This window comes from Dermacentor variabilis, chromosome 4 (genome assembly GCF_050947875.1).
Source record: "Dermacentor variabilis isolate Ectoservices chromosome 4, ASM5094787v1, whole genome shotgun sequence".
NCBI classification, from domain to species: domain Eukaryota; kingdom Metazoa; phylum Arthropoda; class Arachnida; order Ixodida; family Ixodidae; genus Dermacentor; species Dermacentor variabilis.
Genome location: NC_134571.1, coordinates 25,151,464 through 25,171,635, shown reverse-complemented (window position 1 = coordinate 25,171,635; position 20,172 = coordinate 25,151,464). Strand labels below are relative to the sequence as shown.

The 20,172-nt window shown below is 46.3% G+C and overlaps 1 protein-coding gene across 2 annotated transcripts in view; it reads right to left on the bottom strand.

Annotated features, from left to right (window-relative positions):
* Positions 1-1,986: 1,986 nt before the first annotated feature.
* LOC142578827 (GSK3-beta interaction protein) overlaps positions 1,987-20,172 on the bottom strand; it is a 613,414-nt gene continuing 595,228 nt past the window's right edge. Inside the window, exons 3-8 of one of the 2 annotated variants that reach the window (XM_075688443.1) lie at positions 11,891-11,990; positions 10,928-11,030; positions 9,875-9,960; positions 9,353-9,460; positions 4,132-4,200; positions 1,987-2,236 (exon numbers count right to left, since the gene is read on the bottom strand). In XM_075688443.1, the coding sequence (XP_075544558.1) occupies positions 2,159-2,236; positions 4,132-4,200; positions 9,353-9,460; positions 9,875-9,960; positions 10,928-11,030; positions 11,891-11,990 (544 nt within the window). In that variant the 3' untranslated portion in view covers positions 1,987-2,158. The remainder of the gene's footprint in view (positions 2,237-4,131; positions 4,201-9,352; positions 9,461-9,874; positions 9,961-10,927; positions 11,031-11,890; positions 11,991-20,172) is intronic. The other variant, XM_075688444.1, reaches the window with a different exon arrangement.

Here is a 20,172-nt window from a genome sequence, read left to right as displayed (position 1 = left end):
CATATAAGGAAGGGGGGGGGAGGTGAAAAGGCAAGCAAACCCTGGCGGGTGCGGTAAACTGGATACGCTTAAGTTCAAGTTACGGTACAGTGCGTTGCCGCTATTTCTGAAAAATAAACACCATGCAAATATGTCAAGCGCAGGGCGTGCAGAAGCAGAGCCGCGTTAATTAAAGCGCAATAATTGATTCTGAGGGTCCAGGCGACACTACGGAAGCAGTCGACCGTCAAATCAACACTTCTGTGCCCACCGCGTTAGCTTTGCAGCTATGGCATTGCTAGAGGCCGTGGCCCGTGATCCCAACCGCGGCAGCCGCATTTCGACGGGGGCGAAATATAGAAAACGCACGCGCACTTAGATTTTGGGACACGTTAAAGAGCATCAGGGCGTCAAAATTAATCCGGATCCCGCCACTACGGCGTGCCTGATAATCCGATTGTGGTTTTGACACGTACAGCCCCATAATCCAAGTTTAATACTTCTGCCACAATTCGATGTGCCATGTGAGGCAATGACTGTGCTCAACCCTGTCAGAGGTTATGAAATATGGCGCCCAACGACGCCTCAAGCAAACACCTCTCCCTGTGCGTTCAGTGTACTACGCAGACAAACAGCAGTGGTGCCCGCAAGCTAACGTTTAACATCAACTCGCCACTCTCGAGTTAGACTAAACGCTGTAGAAAATCAGCTTTAGCCGTCAGCATCACCGCTATGTATCGTCAATCAAAGCGCCCAGCACGGAATGCTTCGCTTGCATCGAGGAAAAGAAAATGCAGATTCCACGCGCTGTGGGAATCACAGTGCGTGGGATCTGCATTTTTTTTCCCTCGCTTACTTGCTGCGCGCGCACTTCCGCTGACGGCGTCGTGTGCGAGCTGTTGTGTTTGCCTCGCTGGGCGCGCCAGGTGATTTTGCGCGCTGTGCACGAGAACACTTGACTAGCGGTATAAGTTAGTGCTACGCGAATACTGAGGCCGAGTGAGCGAGTGAGTGTCAACTTTATTATAAGAAGGGGCAAGGGATAAGGGAGTCTAAGACACAAGCGGTTCGTACAGCATGATCGCGAGCTGCAGCGCGGTAGAAAATGACATCCTTTCGTTGTCTGCGCGCGCAACTGCACGACGTGGGAACAAGCAGACGTGGTGCGAAGTAAAACAAGAACACGCAGACATTGGTTTGTGTGTTTTATTATTTCTCTAAACTTTAATTCGTCTATTGAAGCAAGAGGTTACACAAATAACAGATGTTGCCTCGAATATTTCTTGAAGTCGCGTGTCACAACGAGCGACGTCTCAGCCGTGCGATATACGTAGGCACACTCATGCGATAAACGTCGACTCTCAGGCTGGGAGCGCGGCGCACGCGATGAGAAGGGCATACGGCGTTCGAATTGAACTTTCAGCTCTTTCCCACAGCGCGTAGCGATGTAACACTTAGCAGACGCGATCGTTAGCGCGCATTGTGTGCATGACGCTTGTCACCTCAAGATGGCGAGACCTGGTGAGTGACAAAATGCTAGGCATACGTGCAATATACGGTACTCATTTTCATGTGGGACGGTCCGCGTTATCGCAAAACTGTTGTTTGAATTTAACGAGCATTTCTGTTTTACGGACCCCTAGCTGCTTCGCGCAGCTGGTCTGTTGCAGCAGCGACCACGACGTCAGGGTCGGGTAAGGATGGAGGCGACTCAACTACACGAACCGTAATCACTCGCCAGCGCTGTGGCTGGCAAAAACAGTTTACCGAGAAACGTGTGTGCTATACTTCATTTTTTATTCACCCGCCGCGGGGGCTTTGTGGCTACGACGTTGCGCTGCTAAACACGATGTCGCGGGATCAAATCGCGACCACAGCGGCCGCCTTTCGATGGGAGCGAAATGCAAAAACGCCCGTGTCCCGTGCATAGGCTGCACGTTAAAGGTGGCCTGGTGGTCAAAATTAATCCGGAGTCCCCCATTATGGCGTGCCTCGCAATCAAATCGTGGTTTGGCACCTAAAACTACTAAATCCAATCCTTTATTTTTGCTTCAGATTAGTATATTCAGATTTATTCTTGCTGTTCTGGAGAACTTGCTGTTGTGATGCAACAAAATAAAGCAAGTAGCGACAGGCATGCAGTTGAGAGCACGTGTATTGGACTTTTCTTCTTTTGCGGCTAGCTGGGAGCCCGTGTGATGGGCTGGGCGTCCTTCAGAACTCTCAGGTAGTCCCTAAGGTGCCGCACCGTGTACACCTGCGTCGCGAGTGGTGTGCAGTTAGCGAAAAGAATCAAAACAACGGAGCATATCCGCTTTCCTTCACTAGAATGCGCGTCCTTTCTTTTTCTTTCTTTTTTTTCTTTTTTTGGGTGCGTGTGTGTGAGTGCAGACGCGTTGAGTTGGGAGGATCCTTTCTTTCATAGAAATTCTAGCACATCAAATGACAACGGGATAAATGGCAAGAAAGTACACGGGGATGGCATGATATCGCCATGCCTTTAGCCTTCAACTCCCCCATTTTCTCGCCACACAGCACGACCGACGCTGCCTGGTGGACTATGTTCGCTAGCGCCTGGAAAAGTTGATGAGCACAGCCCTGGACTCACGGCTCCCTAACCTATAGTGGCACTTTTGAACACTAATAATGCTTTCGTTCATTCGTTGCGGATAAAGTGGCAAGCAGTGCTGTGAACATCTTCTCGTTTTACGCTATTTACGAATGTCCACCGTATTTTTGCGACAGTAAATATGCGGAAACTTGAGGCGGCGCCAACGCGCTGTCCTGGTATATTGACGGCGCATTCGTGGCGTGGCAACAGTATAGGGGGCCTCCAGAGACGCGCATTGCGTTTGGCTGAACAAACGACGAGGCGAAGTATAGAAGTACCGCCACGCTGAGCCCAATCGTCTCTGCCGGATCCAGCAGAGCAGCGTTCTGCCTCCCGATGATGGCACGAGCGCTGCGCATTCCTGCCGAGGAGCTATGCGCATACCACACACCGTGGTGCATACACTGTTACGAAGGGAAATAGACAGTAAACGTCAAGGTAACTATGTGCACTCATTTCATTGCAAACATCGACGGTTTTTCAGTGGTTCGTATCTCGTGCACCATCGAGGTGCCACGCCGTCTGCGGTGTTCAAGCTCACCGCGCTAGGCGTTGTGACACGCTTCGTATCTTTCAGGGCGCTATTCCTGGTGGTCCTGCCTCGTGCCATGTCGGCTCCGCATATGTTTGGAACACTGCGTGCGAGGAGCTCGAGCGCAGCGCTAGACGTTGATGTCGCCTTCAGTGCCCCCCGCCTGCCAATTTCTTTCGCACTGCAGCCAGACGTGTTGGAGTTTCACTTATCTTGTCAGAAGGCTTTCCTTAAGTACTCCACGATAACATTGTACGGACAATGTGAATGCCTTGTCCGTACAATTTGTCCAGGCAAGTTGTGGTACGTTTTGCGGGTAACTCGGTAAAAAACTGATGCTATAGTCTCAGTTCCGTGACTTGAGTGGTGGGCTGCGATAAATTTTGCAATTGCAGTATGAGTCCTAATGCAGACAACTCACCGTAGAATAATTGCTTTTTTAAATTAAATAGGGATTCAGTTATCACAACTCCACTGTGACATCCACCGGCGGGAATTGCACTTCGCTGAAAAAGTAAACTGGCTATCTATACCACATGCGCTTTCAGCTATTAGGTTCCGCTAAAACGTCCCTACAAAAATTTTGCAAACTTGGTGCGACTGTTCTGCATTGGACAAACGGTACACTTCCGCGTGCGATGTGACTACTCGTACCAATAATCGCATCGTTTCATACTGGTTGCAAGAGTCGGAGCAGCCATCTCTCTGATGTGTGTCGCATGTATTCTACCGGACGCTGCATGGTGCCGTGTGTTTTCTGCTTTACTGTCATTAAATTTACTGCCAGATAGGATTGAACTCCATTTTTTGTACTGGTACTCATACACTTAACTGACGAACACGTGGACATATATTGAAAAACTGTGAGGAAAATGATGCCAGTGGCGGGGCATCAATCGTATTCGCTGTCTAACACTTGACAACAGTCGAGGAAGGCCTATGTACGAGAATTATAGCACGTGAATAAATTCCAAGATATACAGCGTCATTTGAACGTTCAACCACCCACCTCAACGAAGCTTACCTTGAAGAGTACTACACCGATGAGAATGATCGACGGCGTTTTGAAGAAACCGAGCTGCGAATTGTACAAAACATTGAATTGTCAGGAGTAATGTACAGGGAAAGTACTAAACATCAATATTCATATTCAGCAGTACGACATCTGACGCTGCTGATGTCTTTTACGTATAATTTGCGAACGAACACTGGATGACGGACATCGACCGCGGGACGCTCTGTCACTTTTGTACCGCTGTCAAATCGAAACTACCTAGTAAGGAGGCAAATACTGAAATAAATTTGTAGGTGGTGCTAACCTCTGCACCAATGGCTGACATTAACTACCTAGTAAGGAGACAAATACTGAAATAAATTTGTAGGTGGTGCTAACCTCTGCACCAATGGCTGACATTAAGCATGCAAACTATCTGAATAAGTAGCTCAAGGCAGGATGGTTGTTACCCGCTTTTTAGTTGCTGTGCTTGAGTGTACTGCTTGCACGAGCGGTAGTTAAACATGTTGGACTGCACAAGGCCATGTGTATGTTCACCTCTGTGTTTTTTGTAGTCGTGCTTTTAATCAGTATATATATTATATATATATATATATATATATATATATATATTGCGTGAATTTTGTGTAGTTTCATTTATTTTAAACTTCATTTATTTACCCTATAAAAAACCTTCAAAGGCATTACATTCGGAGGGAGAGGGATGCAGATGATGAAAAACAAGAGAGAACTCAAATACTACATTATATAGAAGTAAGGCAGTTGGCATAGCAAACAAGTTATATACACGTAATATAAAGGCATGGAATATCCAAACAAGAAATCTGAATACACACAAGGAGCGTAATGCGGACATCATGTACAGCAATGTACACTATCACGTGCACCAAAAACCTGAAGTTCACCGTAGAACTTCAGTGCATATTTGTGCATTTATTCACTTCGACATTGTTCATTTCTTGAATAAATTACTTAATGTTAGTAACGCATGCAATTCTTCGTAGAAGGCGTTTCCGCTCGTTAATAGCCAAATGCAAACAAGGAAGCTCTCATGAGATCATTGCAAGGGAATGGAGGCTGAACTTTAGAATCGTGGTCAATACGGGGAAAAAAGCGCAGGTTTAAATACTGTTTCTGTGTAGTTGCTAGGATGATGACAGAGTTTATGGAAGAAAGTGAGTCGCTCTGTCTTGCGTCTGCTTTCTGACGCGTCCAGGCCAAGGAATCCTTTAATAATTTAAATGCTTGTATATATATGGAGAAATGCCCCGAAATGCCTGTACCTACTTGTGTTATGTCTCGTTTCTGAGACAGCAATGTGGAAGAATGAATGAATGAATACATGTCATCGGCCGTGTACAGCATCTGCTATATGGCGCTAATCCCCACATTATAATTTTAGTTATTAGTTATGATTGGCGCTTATTCTTTACGTGTTTTCCAGAGATGCCTAATTGGATGATAAAATTTGACGAAAGCACGTCTGTTGGCACTATCAATAGCTCATGAAATCTATAGCATCAGCTTAGCGACCACCTCACCGCGCTCCCTTTCCGAAATAGCTTGCAAGACTGTGTTTTTGTTTTTGACTCTTTCCATTAAAAAGAAAGGAAGGAAGACAAGAAACATTTATAAAACCTTCTTGAAACGAGCACTATTTGTAGCCTTTATAGCGAGTCAATGTTATTCGTCCGACAACCAAGTGGCGACGCACAGAGCTCACCCATCGATCCGCAGCAAGCCACGACCTCCTGTTTTCTGTAGCAGGTTGCCGTAACCATCGGTCACCGCATAGAGTTTATTTCAAGGTTTTTGTCCTAAGTCGATGCGAGTCGACAAACCTGTCCCCACCCCCAAAATCACATCAAAGAGATGCGATTCACTTCTACGTCGCGATTTCCTGCCAAGAAAGGTACAGACGGCTTGATACCTAACAGACGCAAAACCGTGCTAGGTAAATTTTACCGTCGCGAATATAACACTGCGTCAAAACGAGGCCGCAAGAACAAACAGCACACGACACAGAGCTAACTAGCACAAGAACAACGTTTCGTAAATTGTCTGCACGCTATATGGGACGTGGAGTTTTCTAACGGGTGCGTTGTCAGGGGCAATGTCCGAATCGGGCAACCAGCTGTGGCTGCCCGAAGCCGCTGCCCGTAGCAGGTGAGCGCTAGAATATGCGTGCTTGCGAAAAAAAAGGCCGCATGAAGATGAAAAAACTCGACGGCGGCTGGAAGAGCACTGACAGCGGTGCACCCACCCGTGCTTAAATGCAATTATCCCTCGTGCAGGAATGCCACCGTACTCTACGCGAGCTCTGAAGCACTAGCGGTTAATATTACATTTGTGAAGGAAGAATAAAACAGAGAAGCTGGTGTTGCATGCTGCTTATATTTACAACTTCATCTTATTTTTTTTTTTTTTACCGGAGAGAGGCATGGCAACTCTGGGAGAGAATAACCGTGCGGGCTGCCTCTTCATCGACTGTAAGCTGTCTACGATCGCTTCGAGCTCGTTCGATGCACTTCAATGATCGATGCGCGCCGTTGTCCTGGTGAAAATAAAGTAAATATTCCTAGCTATAAACTATACCTAAGTCATGAACAGGGAACTGTTGCCTTATGTTCGCGTTCGTATTGCAAGGGTCATTAATTTAGCCATTTATTTTTGTTTTTATTATTTTTCCTTGGAACGACCACGGCGTTCATGGAAGGTTACACCCATGGCGACAAGGGCGCTCGTAGCTCGCAAGGTTCACAGCCCATTTCTCAAGAAAAGTCTTTGTAAGACAGAAACACGTGGCATACCTACCTTTACAACACGCAGAGAGTGAGAAACCGAACGCCAGATAAATCTATGCAATAGTACGTCACCGATGTATCTCTATCAGAACTTTTGTAGAAATATTAAACTAGCGACATATTACACAGTTGAAGACTCAACTGCCATTTCACAACTTCTATTAGAGCTTCACAGCCATGACCACGCTGTAATCCGTATATTCACTCTCTAGGTGGAGACACACCTCGTCTTGTTCGCGAGGCGCGATCTACCAGATAAAGTAGCTACGGCGCGCGTGCATCAGTTTGGTTACGGCAGCGGATGCTGTTACGATCGGCCTGCAGGGGCTGGCGAACTTCGGGGAAGCGACCGTCGAACTCTGCCAGGCCCGCTGCGATGACTCGCTTTGTGAAAACAAGAATGCGCCGCTTCAACAACCCGTAGGAGCCGGCATGTCTGCTGCGGCGACTCGCTTTGTAAGGACGACAATACGCCGCGTCCCCAAGCAAGCGGCGCCGGGATGTCTAGACGCAGTCGGTGGTCCAAGTACATGTATTGTTAGCGGATTCGCCGTCATCGTCCCGGTTTGTTTGTAGCGGGGGAACTCCTGGAAGGAGGTGTTTTGCGGCGCCGTCTCACGGGTCTTACAAGTCGTCAGTCAATGGACAGACGCGGCGGCCACTGTCTGCGGGGTCAACTCTGGGACCAAGACGCGCCTGCTTAGGGCAAGACCCGTGTCTGCGAAAACCCTCTCACCTTGGTGTCGTCAGTGAAACCTGTGCAAAAGTGAGTGTGTAAACCCTACCCTTCAAAGGCGGGTCGGCTACGATGACTTTGGACGCTCCGCATTGGTCGAAGGTTGAACGGACGTTTTCCCTCACCTACGGATCCAGGGAGGACAGAGTGTATTTAAGCAGCCGTTGTCGGCTGTTCAGTGTGCGTTCTCTTTCAGTTATGCTATAGACTGATGAACTGTAACGTTCTCGTGTAGATACTGTAAATAAATCCCATATTCCTCGTTCTCGATGAGAACAAGTCTCTCCCTTCAACAACGTCCTCAGCGTGGATGAGTTGGGCGACGGCACGGTCCAGCTACCATCTATGTCATGCCCGACCCCAACCCTTACAATGCCTATCGGCGGTAATGCGCAACTTCAAGACAAAAAAAAGTTTTATCTCTTGCAACCGGCGCTTTACCGGAAATCCGAAATAATTGAGTGACGTGCGAAAGTAGGCAACCGTGGTGAGGGGCTTGAGGGGAGAGGTAAAACACCTAAATAGGGAGAGGGCACCATCGCATCGACGGAGCAGATATGGCGACGCGACGCCGCGTGCAGCCGCTGTTCTCTGGCTGTTTTGCGTTATATCCGCGCGTTCCTTATGCGCGCAATCTCTCGCCTGCATTCTAACTGAAGTTGCGTCGTCCCGCCGATAGGCACACACTGCCTTCAATTCACCTTACCGATGGACGCGCACCGTTGCTACTTTATCTGGTCGGTTGTGCCTCGCGAGTGTCCTCGCCTAAAGAGTATACAGGATGTCTCGGCTAAGTTTAGCCAGAGCTTGAAAATATGCGAATGCCACGTAGCTGGACAAAACCAAGGTAATGTTGTTTGCCGTCGCTTGGAGATACTCAGATTATTTTTCTTTCGTTCTACCTAATTACACAATTAGTCCTAAATAATTAATCAACTTCTCAAATATTATGATTACATGAACATCTTGAAACTGTAAAAACATTGTCAATGAGTGAACATTGTCAATGAGAAAATTGTAGAGAAACATGATAAACTGCCGCTACAGCTTTGTGTTCTTCAATGCGTGCTACATAAAAGTGGTTTTCCGAGCGTGAAGGAAGCCCGCGAATACACGCAGTGCCTCGAGCGGGCGGTCACGCGGCAATTTTGCGTGCATTCGCGGGCTTCTTTCACGCTAAGAAAAAAAAAACACTTTTATGTAGCACGTATTGAACAACAGAAGGGTGTATCGGGAGTTTTTCATGTTGCTCTACAATTTTCTCATTGCCACTTTTCATCTAATTATAATATTTGTGAAGTTGATTAATTAAGACTATTTCTCTGATTAGGCGGAATGAAAAAAAAACTAATTTGAGTATCTGGCTAAAGTTAGCTGGGACACCTTGTATATCTTACACCGTGGCCTTGACCACAATGCCGTCATCAGGTTGAACTCGAATTTTGAGATTGAAGAAGAACAAAACGGTGGCGTAGTATTATTTTGTCACGTGCGACAGAATATTGCAAAACATGCTGCACCATTTTAAACGTATTCTGTCAAGCGTGATTCATAAAGCGGATGAGGGGGAGCAATCCCTCTTAGGTGCTGCATCGGCGGTTGACGATTCCTGACAGAAGCCAGGACGAGGCACTGTATAAGGTGCATGCCGCATAAGTACTGGTACGCAACTCACGTTTTCGCTGTTTGCCTTCCAAGCCACGAGGCCAATCCACGAGACGGACTCAAACGCCGTGCACGCCGAACTCCAGCCGATGTAGACTTGCAGCACCTCTCGACAGTTCTGCGTGGCACACGGTGACTGTAGGTTTGCGGCGCAACGACGCACGAGGCGGCATTGAACGCGAGCACATGCTTTGCGCGTCGCTGGCAGCATGTCAAGAACAACTTAGCACTTATGGTCTAGGAAACCAAATTTTCAGCATCGCTGGTGACTGCTCTAGGCATTTAATTCCGTAAAACTGAAAGCAAACGCGCACGTTGCCTGCAATGCATTTATGGGAAAGCTGCATGAGTGGCTAATTATTGGCCTACTTAGCACTCGTCCTCCAATTTATCGTGCCGATTTCTCGTGTAATTAATGCTTCGAAAATCAGGTTCTTAAAGTCAAAACGAGTACAGATCGCTCATTAAGCTTCACGCAGGCATTACTATTACATTTCTAAATTAACTGCAAGTAGAAGCTAATCACACTCACATCTTCGATTCCGATGAGAAGAAGCAGGTCTACCATGATGCTCAGCGTTGTCGTGATTACGTACGGTATGGGCAGCAGTGATACCTCTGTTTATACGAGGGGAAAAGAAAGTCTGTGTTCACACAACATAGGACAGGCATTGTAATGGCTGAACGTGCTTAAAAGGGGTAAAACGAGCTAAGCAGAAATACAAAGTTCAGCACATCCCAAAGTAAGCACATGCGCCGCCACCCCCCTCCCTACGCACTTTCCAGGGCGAGGCCGAAGCGCCGATAACTATACCGGTGCCTTAGAGAAAGAATTCAGCTATAGTTGCCCGAGTCGTGTGGCCATGCTGTGTGTCAGTCAGCTGCGTCAGTCTGATCTAAGCTGACTTGGAGTAAACAGACCGAGATATATCGCTTAGCTCGGCACATATTGCTCCCCGCCTCGGTGGTGTCGGATTCATTAATGGGGCATCCGGCATCAAAGCGCCGTTTCATACAATCATTGTCACCCCAGGGCGGCCCGGTGCGTGCTGGTGTGACTTGCTGAATTCGCCGTAAGACGCAAGCTGATCATTAGCTCCATCCTGGCTTCGAAAAGATCAACTGTTGTATTTACACTCTTTGAATACTACATCAAACATCCCTCCCTACTGTGGCCCAACGCCAATCGCTTCCGACATAACTGAGTGATTCCGAACTAAACCGGCATACATTGACTTAGCGAAGCTAATTAGGCTATCTTAAACGGCGCCCGTATACGCAGAACTTGCGTTAGTACGAGTGAGCAGCACACGAACGCCGTCCAATGCGACAACGGTCAAGACGATAGGGCGGCGACATCCAAGGTGCCAACGAATCACTAACCGCACTTACGCACTGAGGAAAGTTTCGTGAAGCCGGGCCGAGGATTTAGCACAATGGACCAAGGGAATACGTAAATATAAGTAGTCGTAACGTGCGCATTGGTGTTATGCAACTCGTCTTTAGCATGGCATCTGCATACAAAACGTAAAAACTGCCAAACTCGCGCTTCCGTCACATTGATGAATACAGCCGGGGAGGTTACCTTTCAAGGTGGTGTGGACGATGCTGAGCTTAATGTAGACGGTCGCTTCTTCGGGGTTGACGACGATGAAGAAGAGGATGAGCAGCAATAAGGCGTTGGAAATCTGTACCATTCAGAAACCAAACTTGAATGGCAAAGCATATTAGAGAGTTTATTCATAGGCGGGGCCACTACATTTCGCACTGCGCAAGATTCACTTGAGGAAAAACTAATCTCCGATTGGTTCATAACTGCGGTATTGCGTATAGCGCGCAAATGTAGTGAAAAAGGGACAGATCACTTTTCTCTGTCCTTTTTCCCCTACATTCGTGCGCTATGCAATACCGCCGTTATTAACTGCGACCAACTCGCCCAAGCTGCCGTGTCAAGCTGGTTTTCCGCCGTCATTTATGCGTAGTGGCGGGGCAAAAGAATATGGCAGCAGACTTTAGTGCGGTCTGTGGCATGTGTTTCATTAGGAGGGAAAGTGAAGGAAAGAAGGTCCAGTAAAGAAGAGCGCTTGCTACGCTAAGGGTAGTTGTTGATCCGCCGTGCCTGAGTGAAGCCAAGCACTCCGAAAAGGAGGGGGGGGGGGGTAATGGAGACAATGAGAGGTAATGGCAGTGCGACATGAGTACAGAATGTGTTCTGTATATGCCCTTATCTCTGGACAGTTGGGACAGTGAGCTGAGAGAGTGAACGTCGCCTTCAGCTCAATCCCGCACCTAAAATTCGACATATCCGAGAGACGTCGCAGAAAACACCCGGAAATAACAAAAATAGCGACATGACGAAGTGATGACAAAAGGACACATTTTATGTATAGCGCGCACTGTTCACTAGATCCCTCCTTTGTTCCGATTTCGCTAAATTTACAGGGAATATCAATTCACAGAGAACAACAACGACACGCTATTATATCGAAAATATCTGCAAAGGTGTGCGTCAGAGAGAAAAGCTCCGACCTGCGCGCGTCTCACTTACGAAGCAGAGCGCGGCGAAACTCTGGATGCTGGAACGGCTACGGAGGTGGAAGCAACAGTAGCAGCCCGCGGGGCACAAAGATTGGGCCGCCGGTAGAGCTCTGTAACATCGAGATAATTGTAACCGCAGTGGTTAGACCTTGGATCATTAACTCATTCACTCCATCGACATGGTGAAGCATAAAGAGCGCATTGAAAATACGTGGACTGAGAAGAGAAAAGTCAGCGCATGTTACGTCTTTCCTTTTTTTTTTTATGCGAAAGTCTCAAATGGTCCAATGAGCTATAGCAGCCGGCGTCTGTAGTCTGCAGCAGAGACACGGCACTTAATGTCCCATTAGCTGCAACGCCACGTCACGAGCGCGCCTCGACGGAGCATTGCGGGCGAGAGAGAACCCCTGCTGCTGCCTAAGCGCGCCAGGTGTTGCCTGAGGGGAGAGGGCATCGGAAATTGCGGCGGCGCTGCCGTCAGTGTCAGTGTGGGCGAAAGAAATGGTCATCCTTATAGTGTGACGTGCGCTAAATGACTTTCCGTGTATCTAGCACGGCGAAGGTAAAGCCCACGTGACGAGTGTAACACAAAAACAAAATTAATTATTTAGGGAAAGCATTGATGCTTTTCTGCCGATAAATATAATTTAAAGCGGGGTATAACGAAGTACAGCCGGAGAGGGAGAACGTATTCGAATGTTTCCTTTTGCCCACAGCACAGCTGCGCCCTCACTAGGCGTTTTTCTACGCTATGCAAAGTGACGACCCATTTATTTCTAGTTTGTTTATAGGGGCCTTTGATGTACAAAGACCCCAAGAGTCTCTTTTTTTTTTCTCGTCGGCAGAGCGTCCGATATATTTGACTGATATGACGGTCACGACTCTTCTGCATGTACTACTTCAGCACGTGCAACACATCCCAAACACAAATTTTAGCACTTGTAGCTCAAAAGCGTTTGACGGGAACAGAAAACATTTGCTAAGGACAATCCGGTTTCCTCTTGTCTGTCATTGTCTTGTGTTGTACACCAAAGTAGCGTGCTTTAGATTACACATTCATTCATGCCAGTGAAGTGGTAATGGTGCACTTGTAAATTCAAGAAGGAAAATAGAAAAAGAAAGCATGAAATGTGGACAAATAGCGGTACAGGGTAGCGCAAAAAAAAAGTATGTTATAACCAAATGGCTTTGTTGTGGTATGACCACTGTTTCAAAGATGTTAGCATGCAATCCCTATAATCAGGACAAAGAAGTGGCTTTATCTGCACAATCCGTCATCTTACGTCTTCCTAGCCTTCGGCGAGAACGCAATGCGGGAATGCCCGGAAGGCACTTTTAGAATAATTGTTACTTGCAGATGGAGGGTATTGTGACATTGCTTTCAACATCGTCGCGACCCTGCCCTTGTTCCCATCAACAGAAAGGAGATTCTGCAGGCGCATGGTGAACTTACACGGTGCCAAGGAAAGCGTCCTATTTAGTAGAACTTTACAACTCTTATAGGCGCCTGGAACACCACTAGTTGTTACCAAATACTCATTGGCTGCCGTTTGTGCGCCGCCCTGGCTTTGTGTTACACATTGCAGGAAAACACACACGAGTCCGCATGATGTTCCTGTGACATATATGTACTGTGAAGTTGGCGCATAGGGTAAAGTGTTACTCCTTGAGTCAGTAGATGTACAATTTTGAATCTACCTTAATTTCGCCACGTCTAAAAGAATTACTTTGTGTGCTGCAGCATATACGTTTGCTCGTATGTTAAATGATCTTTGTGTGCAACTGAGATTAAAACGCCGTCATACTTACTAGCATTACCTTCATGTAATGCTAGTAAGTATAAACGAGAAATGCGGTAGCCAGCACTAATTACAGTGTCGACTTGTCCCTTACGTTCGTGTAAATGAGTTAATTATCTTTACCTGGTTGCAGGCGGTTGTTCCGGTGCTATTGGCTCCATTGCTGCCGTTCGTGAAGGATGATGATGATAATGGTGCTAATAGTGGGGATAATGCGATGATAATGGCGCGCAGGCCAGCTAGCACCTATTGTTTAAACAGTCAACGTCAACGTCCATTTTTAGTTCACTTTCATTCCCTTTGTGCAAACGGCGTGTTCGTGTCAATAATCATCGCAATAACTGTAGTTACTAGTTGACGATAGTCGCAATACTTGCACACAGTAAGTACATGTGCATTAAATACGTTCCGCATAGGTTTATCGGCGTTCAAGAGGCAGTGAATGTTGTGTGACGTTGTTGTTGCTGCCGAAATCGAAGAAGCAGAAGAAGAAGAAGAAGAAGAAGAAGAAGAGGAAGAAGGAGCTGAAAGCGCCGCGCAAGCAAGTATATTTTGGCTTCTCAAGCTGAGTTACCTCATAGTCTGTTCTAAGCTCATCGGACACACGCCGACGGGTAAAGTGTCGCCATCATGACAACCTAGGCCAGTTTATCATTCTGCTAAACTTAATATTAGAGTAAGAATATGTTGCACCAGCTTTTCAGCTCTGGTTTACTAGGCGCGTAGTAACTGCTGGCTCAAAGAGCACATGGCGTTTTTCACGTCCACTTGAGCTCTGTTCAGCTGCAGTTGCTTGAATCTGTTTACTGAAGGCACCGATATTCGGCGTACAATTTGCACAACTGGCAACATAGGTGGTATTGCTCGCTGAAGTTTGAGGGAAACCGCACCCAATATTGTGTAGACATACAACTATTCTTATTGTGATTATTATTGTTAATTTTTGCAGCGGATACCGCCCTCATCGTCTCACGATGGATGACTGCTTCGACCGCTTAATGTTCAAGAACAGGCCCGGCATACAGACGGCGAGCAGCATTTTTTTCGTAAGCCGCCATTGCATGTCGCACATTTTTCTGACTTATCTGCCATTGTACTACCTTCGTGCGCTTATGAGTACCTCATTTATTGTATGGCTACGTAAGCGGAAAGCTGAGCGAGCACTGCCACGCATTCGAATATATTCGAAGGCACAAGAAATCTTTGTAGTTTCAAATATCTTGAGCACAACCACAAGAAACAGTCCGGGGAAGTGACGTGCTGTTAACTGCAGAAAACTATACAAAGTCGTTCTGTTGCATAAACTACGTTGCAAACCACTATCAGATACATTTGACCGCAAGCAAATCGTGGAAGGGCGGCCAAGGCTCAGCCTTTACACCAGCTTGTTTGGAGCTGCATGCAGACGGAGCTTTCAGGTGCTTTCTTACGCGATTTTGTCAACCCCGGGAGCAGACCTCTGTTACTGGTGTCTCCTATGCATTTAGAATCAATCAATCAATCAATCAATCAATCAATCAATCAATCAATCAATCAATCAATCAATCAGTTCTATGATAACAAATGAGGTACAAACAGGCGTATAATGTAGGACTCCAGAAACATATGCTTGCAGGAGGGGTCCCTACGTAGGTACATATCAATTAATCAATTAATCAATACGCCCTATGACACCAAATGAAGTGCAAACAGGCGTATAATGTAGGACTCCAGAAACATATGGTTTCAGGAGGGGTTCCTATGTATGTACATATGTATGTTTTGTGGACACAAATGAAAAAAAAAAATCATGAGCCATTCCACTCTATGAAGGTGGTTGACCAGCGAAGCTGTTTAGCAAACGACACGGAGGTGACACATAATTTTGGACAAAGGTACGAAGTCATTTATCGTCTTGATGGGTGGTCACCGTGACGAAAGGTACGCACAATCATTTATTGTCTTGATCGGTGGTCATTATTTCACTCGCAACTGCAATCGCATTCTTTGATAATGTCAGATCGATGCACGTACGCCACTGCGTAGTCGGTTAGGCGGGATCCGTGCGGCATCGCGAGGAATATGTCTGCAACATCCAACGCGTAAACCGCTCCCTTTTCGGCACTGACACATCCACATTGAAATCACCGACAACGACAACAGGGGTAGTGTCATCGCAGCTAATTCACGCAAAGTGAGTAGCCAAGAACCTTACAGGGGGGGGTTCTGTAAGAGCCCACCTAGTGGACTGTCCATTTCGGCCACTGCTGATTGGCTAGGGCCGCTCGTCTCCACCTCTTTCGTACAGCTGAATCCAATCAGCAGTGGCCGAAATGGACAGTCCACTAGGCGCACTCTTGCAGAATATCTTGCAGAAATCCGCCTAGTTTATTGCTTCTAAAGGGCGCTCCCGCCCGTTAAAGTATGTGCGTTATGTGCTCTTGCCCTTCTCCTCCCTGTATATACGCGCACAGACGCTGCACAGCGTGTTGGTGATGGTGTTCCTCTTCAGCGTGCTGACGGCTGAGGACGCCGCCGTTCAGCTCAAGCTCAGCTCCATCGACAGCACCCCTGCAGGTGCGACAGTCTCGCGGCCACGTAGTGGCACGTATTCTCGATTCACTTCGCTTAGAAGTGAGAATAAAAAGCGTCCTTGAAGGACGTTGTGGGGCTAGGTCTATTGAGACAATACTAGCTTTCACCCACTAGTACATGCAGCAGTGCGGCCATGAAAACGCTGGCCTGGCGACGCGAGCATTTCCCCTGTGCCAGCGTGATATGACATTAAAACAATACCGGTATTGGACTCTGACAATAGTACGCCTGAAGTGCCTTTGCCGTAGTTATGCTCTTAGAAAATTGACATTATATGTAAAAAATGACTGTTCAGATATGTGTTAGGAAATTGCCTGCTAATTATTTTTTGTCAGAGAGTACATATATATATATATATATATATATATATATATATATATATATATATATATATATATATATATATATATATATATATATTGAGCTGCCGCAAAATAATTGTCCAGCCATATAGGCGAGTCTACGAAAACTTACATTTTCGTTATCCGTCCTTTCTCTTGCGTTTACTTTCGTATAGGACTCCATGGAGAAGAGTACCGTGCTCCGCTGAAGTACTTATAGCTGTTGATTCACGACAACAAATGTTTGATAAAAGATATGACTGGGTCCGTGCAGGAACTGTACGCCGTTGTATCGGCACACATGTGTGTGAGAAAATGGGGCCGTTTGAGATCAAGCGCAAAATTGTGATGAGGTGATTAGGAATTGGAGAGTGAACGTGGAGGGGGGGGGGGGGGGGTGTTTGTTCAAGGCTATTCCCTTTCCCATATGAACCTAGAAGTCAGAGTTAGCCCTGAGCTAAAGCACCCTTAAGTAAGTGGATTAGCTTATTTAATGAGTAGAACAGACAACCAATGGCCTATCAGAGTAACAGAATAAGTATTTAGGGGTGGGGGGATGCAATCGCCGGTTGACAAAGGAGTGTGTAGCTTAGGTTAAAAATTTTGCAGGCGTCGAGAGAAGTAGACCGACTCTAAATATGGACAGCTATATAGAGAGAGGTCACCTGTAGAAGCATTCGTCCTGTAGTGAAATGGGTTGATGATAATCATGCGGATAATGGCGATGATTCGGTTCTGGAAACAAACATCTTTTTAGGGTGACTGTCCTTTTCGGTACGCTCGCCGGCGTGGAAGCTGCTCGTAACCACCTCGTTTCCGTATACTGCACTTCAGAGCGTAGAAATGCAATTTAAAAATTAGTTGCGTTCTTATGCAAGTGATGACAGCAACCGGCGCCAGAGGAGACGTGGGACAACAAGGAGTCTGTAGGTGATCACAAGGCGCTCCTTGCGTGTCCCTCGTGTTCTCTGGCTCCCGTTTGCTGCCTTAATGAGCCAACCATCCCAACAGTACGTTGTGACTAAGTTATGATGGCACTTTATATTGTCATGATACTGATACGAACTGGCTAATTATTGTATAGATGTCATCAATCCATGGCAGCGTGTCCAGTTTCACGAGTCTTACAAGGAATACACGCTGTAAAAAATGCTGGACTGGCTAGCTGCAGGAATAAGTATGAGATGTCCCATTGCATCGCACTTTAAAAGATAAACACATATTTACGAAACAGTTATACGCTATGTATACTGATCACGAGCGTTCCTCTTTGTTTGGACCACATAACGTATTAGATTTCAAATACCGTCGTCTGCATTCTGTCCCACTCATGCTGCACGACGCCGTCCTCCTCGCAGAGATACAGTTCGCCGGTTCGCTGGTGGTGGGTTCATTCTACATCAGCAGCCTCATGGATTTATACCTTGTCATCGGCATTGAAGATGTAAGCTGATGATTTTGTGGCTTCCTTCGCTGAGAAGTTTTTTCACTGTACATGAGCCCGAGGCATTGCGACGTATTCAGTCATAGAGAAAGCAATGTTTAAAAAAAAAAAGGAACCTTATAATAAGCTAGCCGAAGCCGTGCTGAAATATTTGTGACGCCTTTTCCACACAGTGACCCCACTGAGTGACGTTCTTGCAGCAATCTTGCACGCTCTTTTGTTGGCCGAAAAGCAAAGTTCGGTGAAACTTTGTGTGTGTTATTGGGGGGGGGGGGCGCAGCCGCAATTTAGATACGATTTTGATACCGCCGTATATAAAAACGTTTGGTTCGAACGTTTGTCATGCTGGGTAATCATTTAGCCGGTTTTTGAAGCGAACAAAAGAAGAAGCTGGAATATAAACGCTATGATATAAAGGTTTAGGAATTGCACAATATTCCAGTTCACAATTTATTCTCGCGTGTTTCATTTCGGGTAACTCTTCAGGCTGCTGTGGCCACTGTTAACATGCACATGTCTCGTGTAATCCTAAATTATCTGCACGCGCTTAGCGAGCTATATACCGAACGCGCTGTGATAGTTTCTGACTGAGTGCACGTCGTCGTGGCTGCACTGCAAAATGCACTCGCCGCAATTCTCCTTTCCTTTTCATTTTCTTCTGTGCGCATATCATTAAGGCAGAGAGCTGTGCTATAATTGGTTTAGACAAAGTCGTGTACAAGCGCGTAAGAAAAAATTAAAAGAAGTGCAGACACCAAAACGGTGAGAGCCCAGCGCTCTATATATAGGTTTTCTGCCGTCCTTTTGTCTCTGCGCCTCCTTTAATTTTTCTTTCGCGCTGGAGCATGTCATTGTCATATCATGTATCCGTAGCTTAAATCGCTTGAAGGTGACTGTGGATACTTGTCTGTTGGATCACAGCACACAATAAATCGACAGGGACTGAGAGAGAGGGAAGACACCACAAAGCGCTGTTAATTTAGGCTTATACACGAGAAATTTAGGCTTACGCGAGACAGCGCTTTGTGGCGTCTTTACTTTGGCAGTCCCTGTCGACTTAGTGTGCGCTGTGATCAAATAGACATGTATAACCAACTAGCCCGCCATTTCGTCCTGAACATACTTGTGAAGGTGAATGAAGAATGGCTGCTTCTGCTCCGCTTATGTCATATTAAAAGATTTGTATAACGTCGTTGGACAGACTATAGTGCAAGGCACAATTCTTTTTTAGTGCGAAGAATTCCTCTACTTTGCCGGCACATTTCTTTAGTAATTTTCTTTTCTTCCGTATCTGTCAGTTTAGGAATGCCATGATGTGCATCGCGGTAATAAGTTGTCTGATTTAACTCGCGTCGAGCAACAATGCGTTTTCGCTGACGATATATGGTGCCTCAGTGTGATTGTCTAACCTCTCTGAAGTGAGCTGTTTATTGTAAAGAAACTGTTTATTTGCTCCTAGTACTCAATTCGTGCTTTTATTAAACAACGTTTCATAACGTGCAGTGTAATGACAGAAACTTCTTAACTTTTTGAATATGCGAGAATGTGGGGAGTGAAGGTGTGTGCGACAGTTCAGTATTAGAAAATTATTCGAAAAGTATTTGGTATCAAAGTCCATTCGCTCCTGGTACTGTTGACTTCGTACTTGATTCAGTCTCGAAATTACTATTCGCGCACAACCATGGATATCTTTTTGTTATTTTTTGTTATGCCTGAAGGTTGCGCCCATGTTACTAAAGTTTACAGGTGCAATATACGCATAACTTCAGTGCTGTACGTCGTGTTGTACGTACTGCTTGAAGACGCCTGGCGCCCCAGTTATTTATGTCTATCCCTGGGAATTTCACTCCTGTTATAGCGTCAGCATTATGTTTGATGGAAAGCATTCAAAACTTCCAAACTCGTGTGGGTATTAGCGTTCTTTGATGTAAATTACACCGCGGTTGCCTTTAAAGGGGGAAATTTGCACCTTTATGATTGTTACTGGGCTTGGAGTGTAGACATGCAGCGCAGCGATCCATGGGAAGAGAGTTGAACCGAGGGGGTGACGCCTTCATCGACGAGGTGCGCTTATCAACAGGGAGTTTTCACAAAAGTGGGAACAGAGTTCTGGTTGTAGGACTAAAAGGCATCG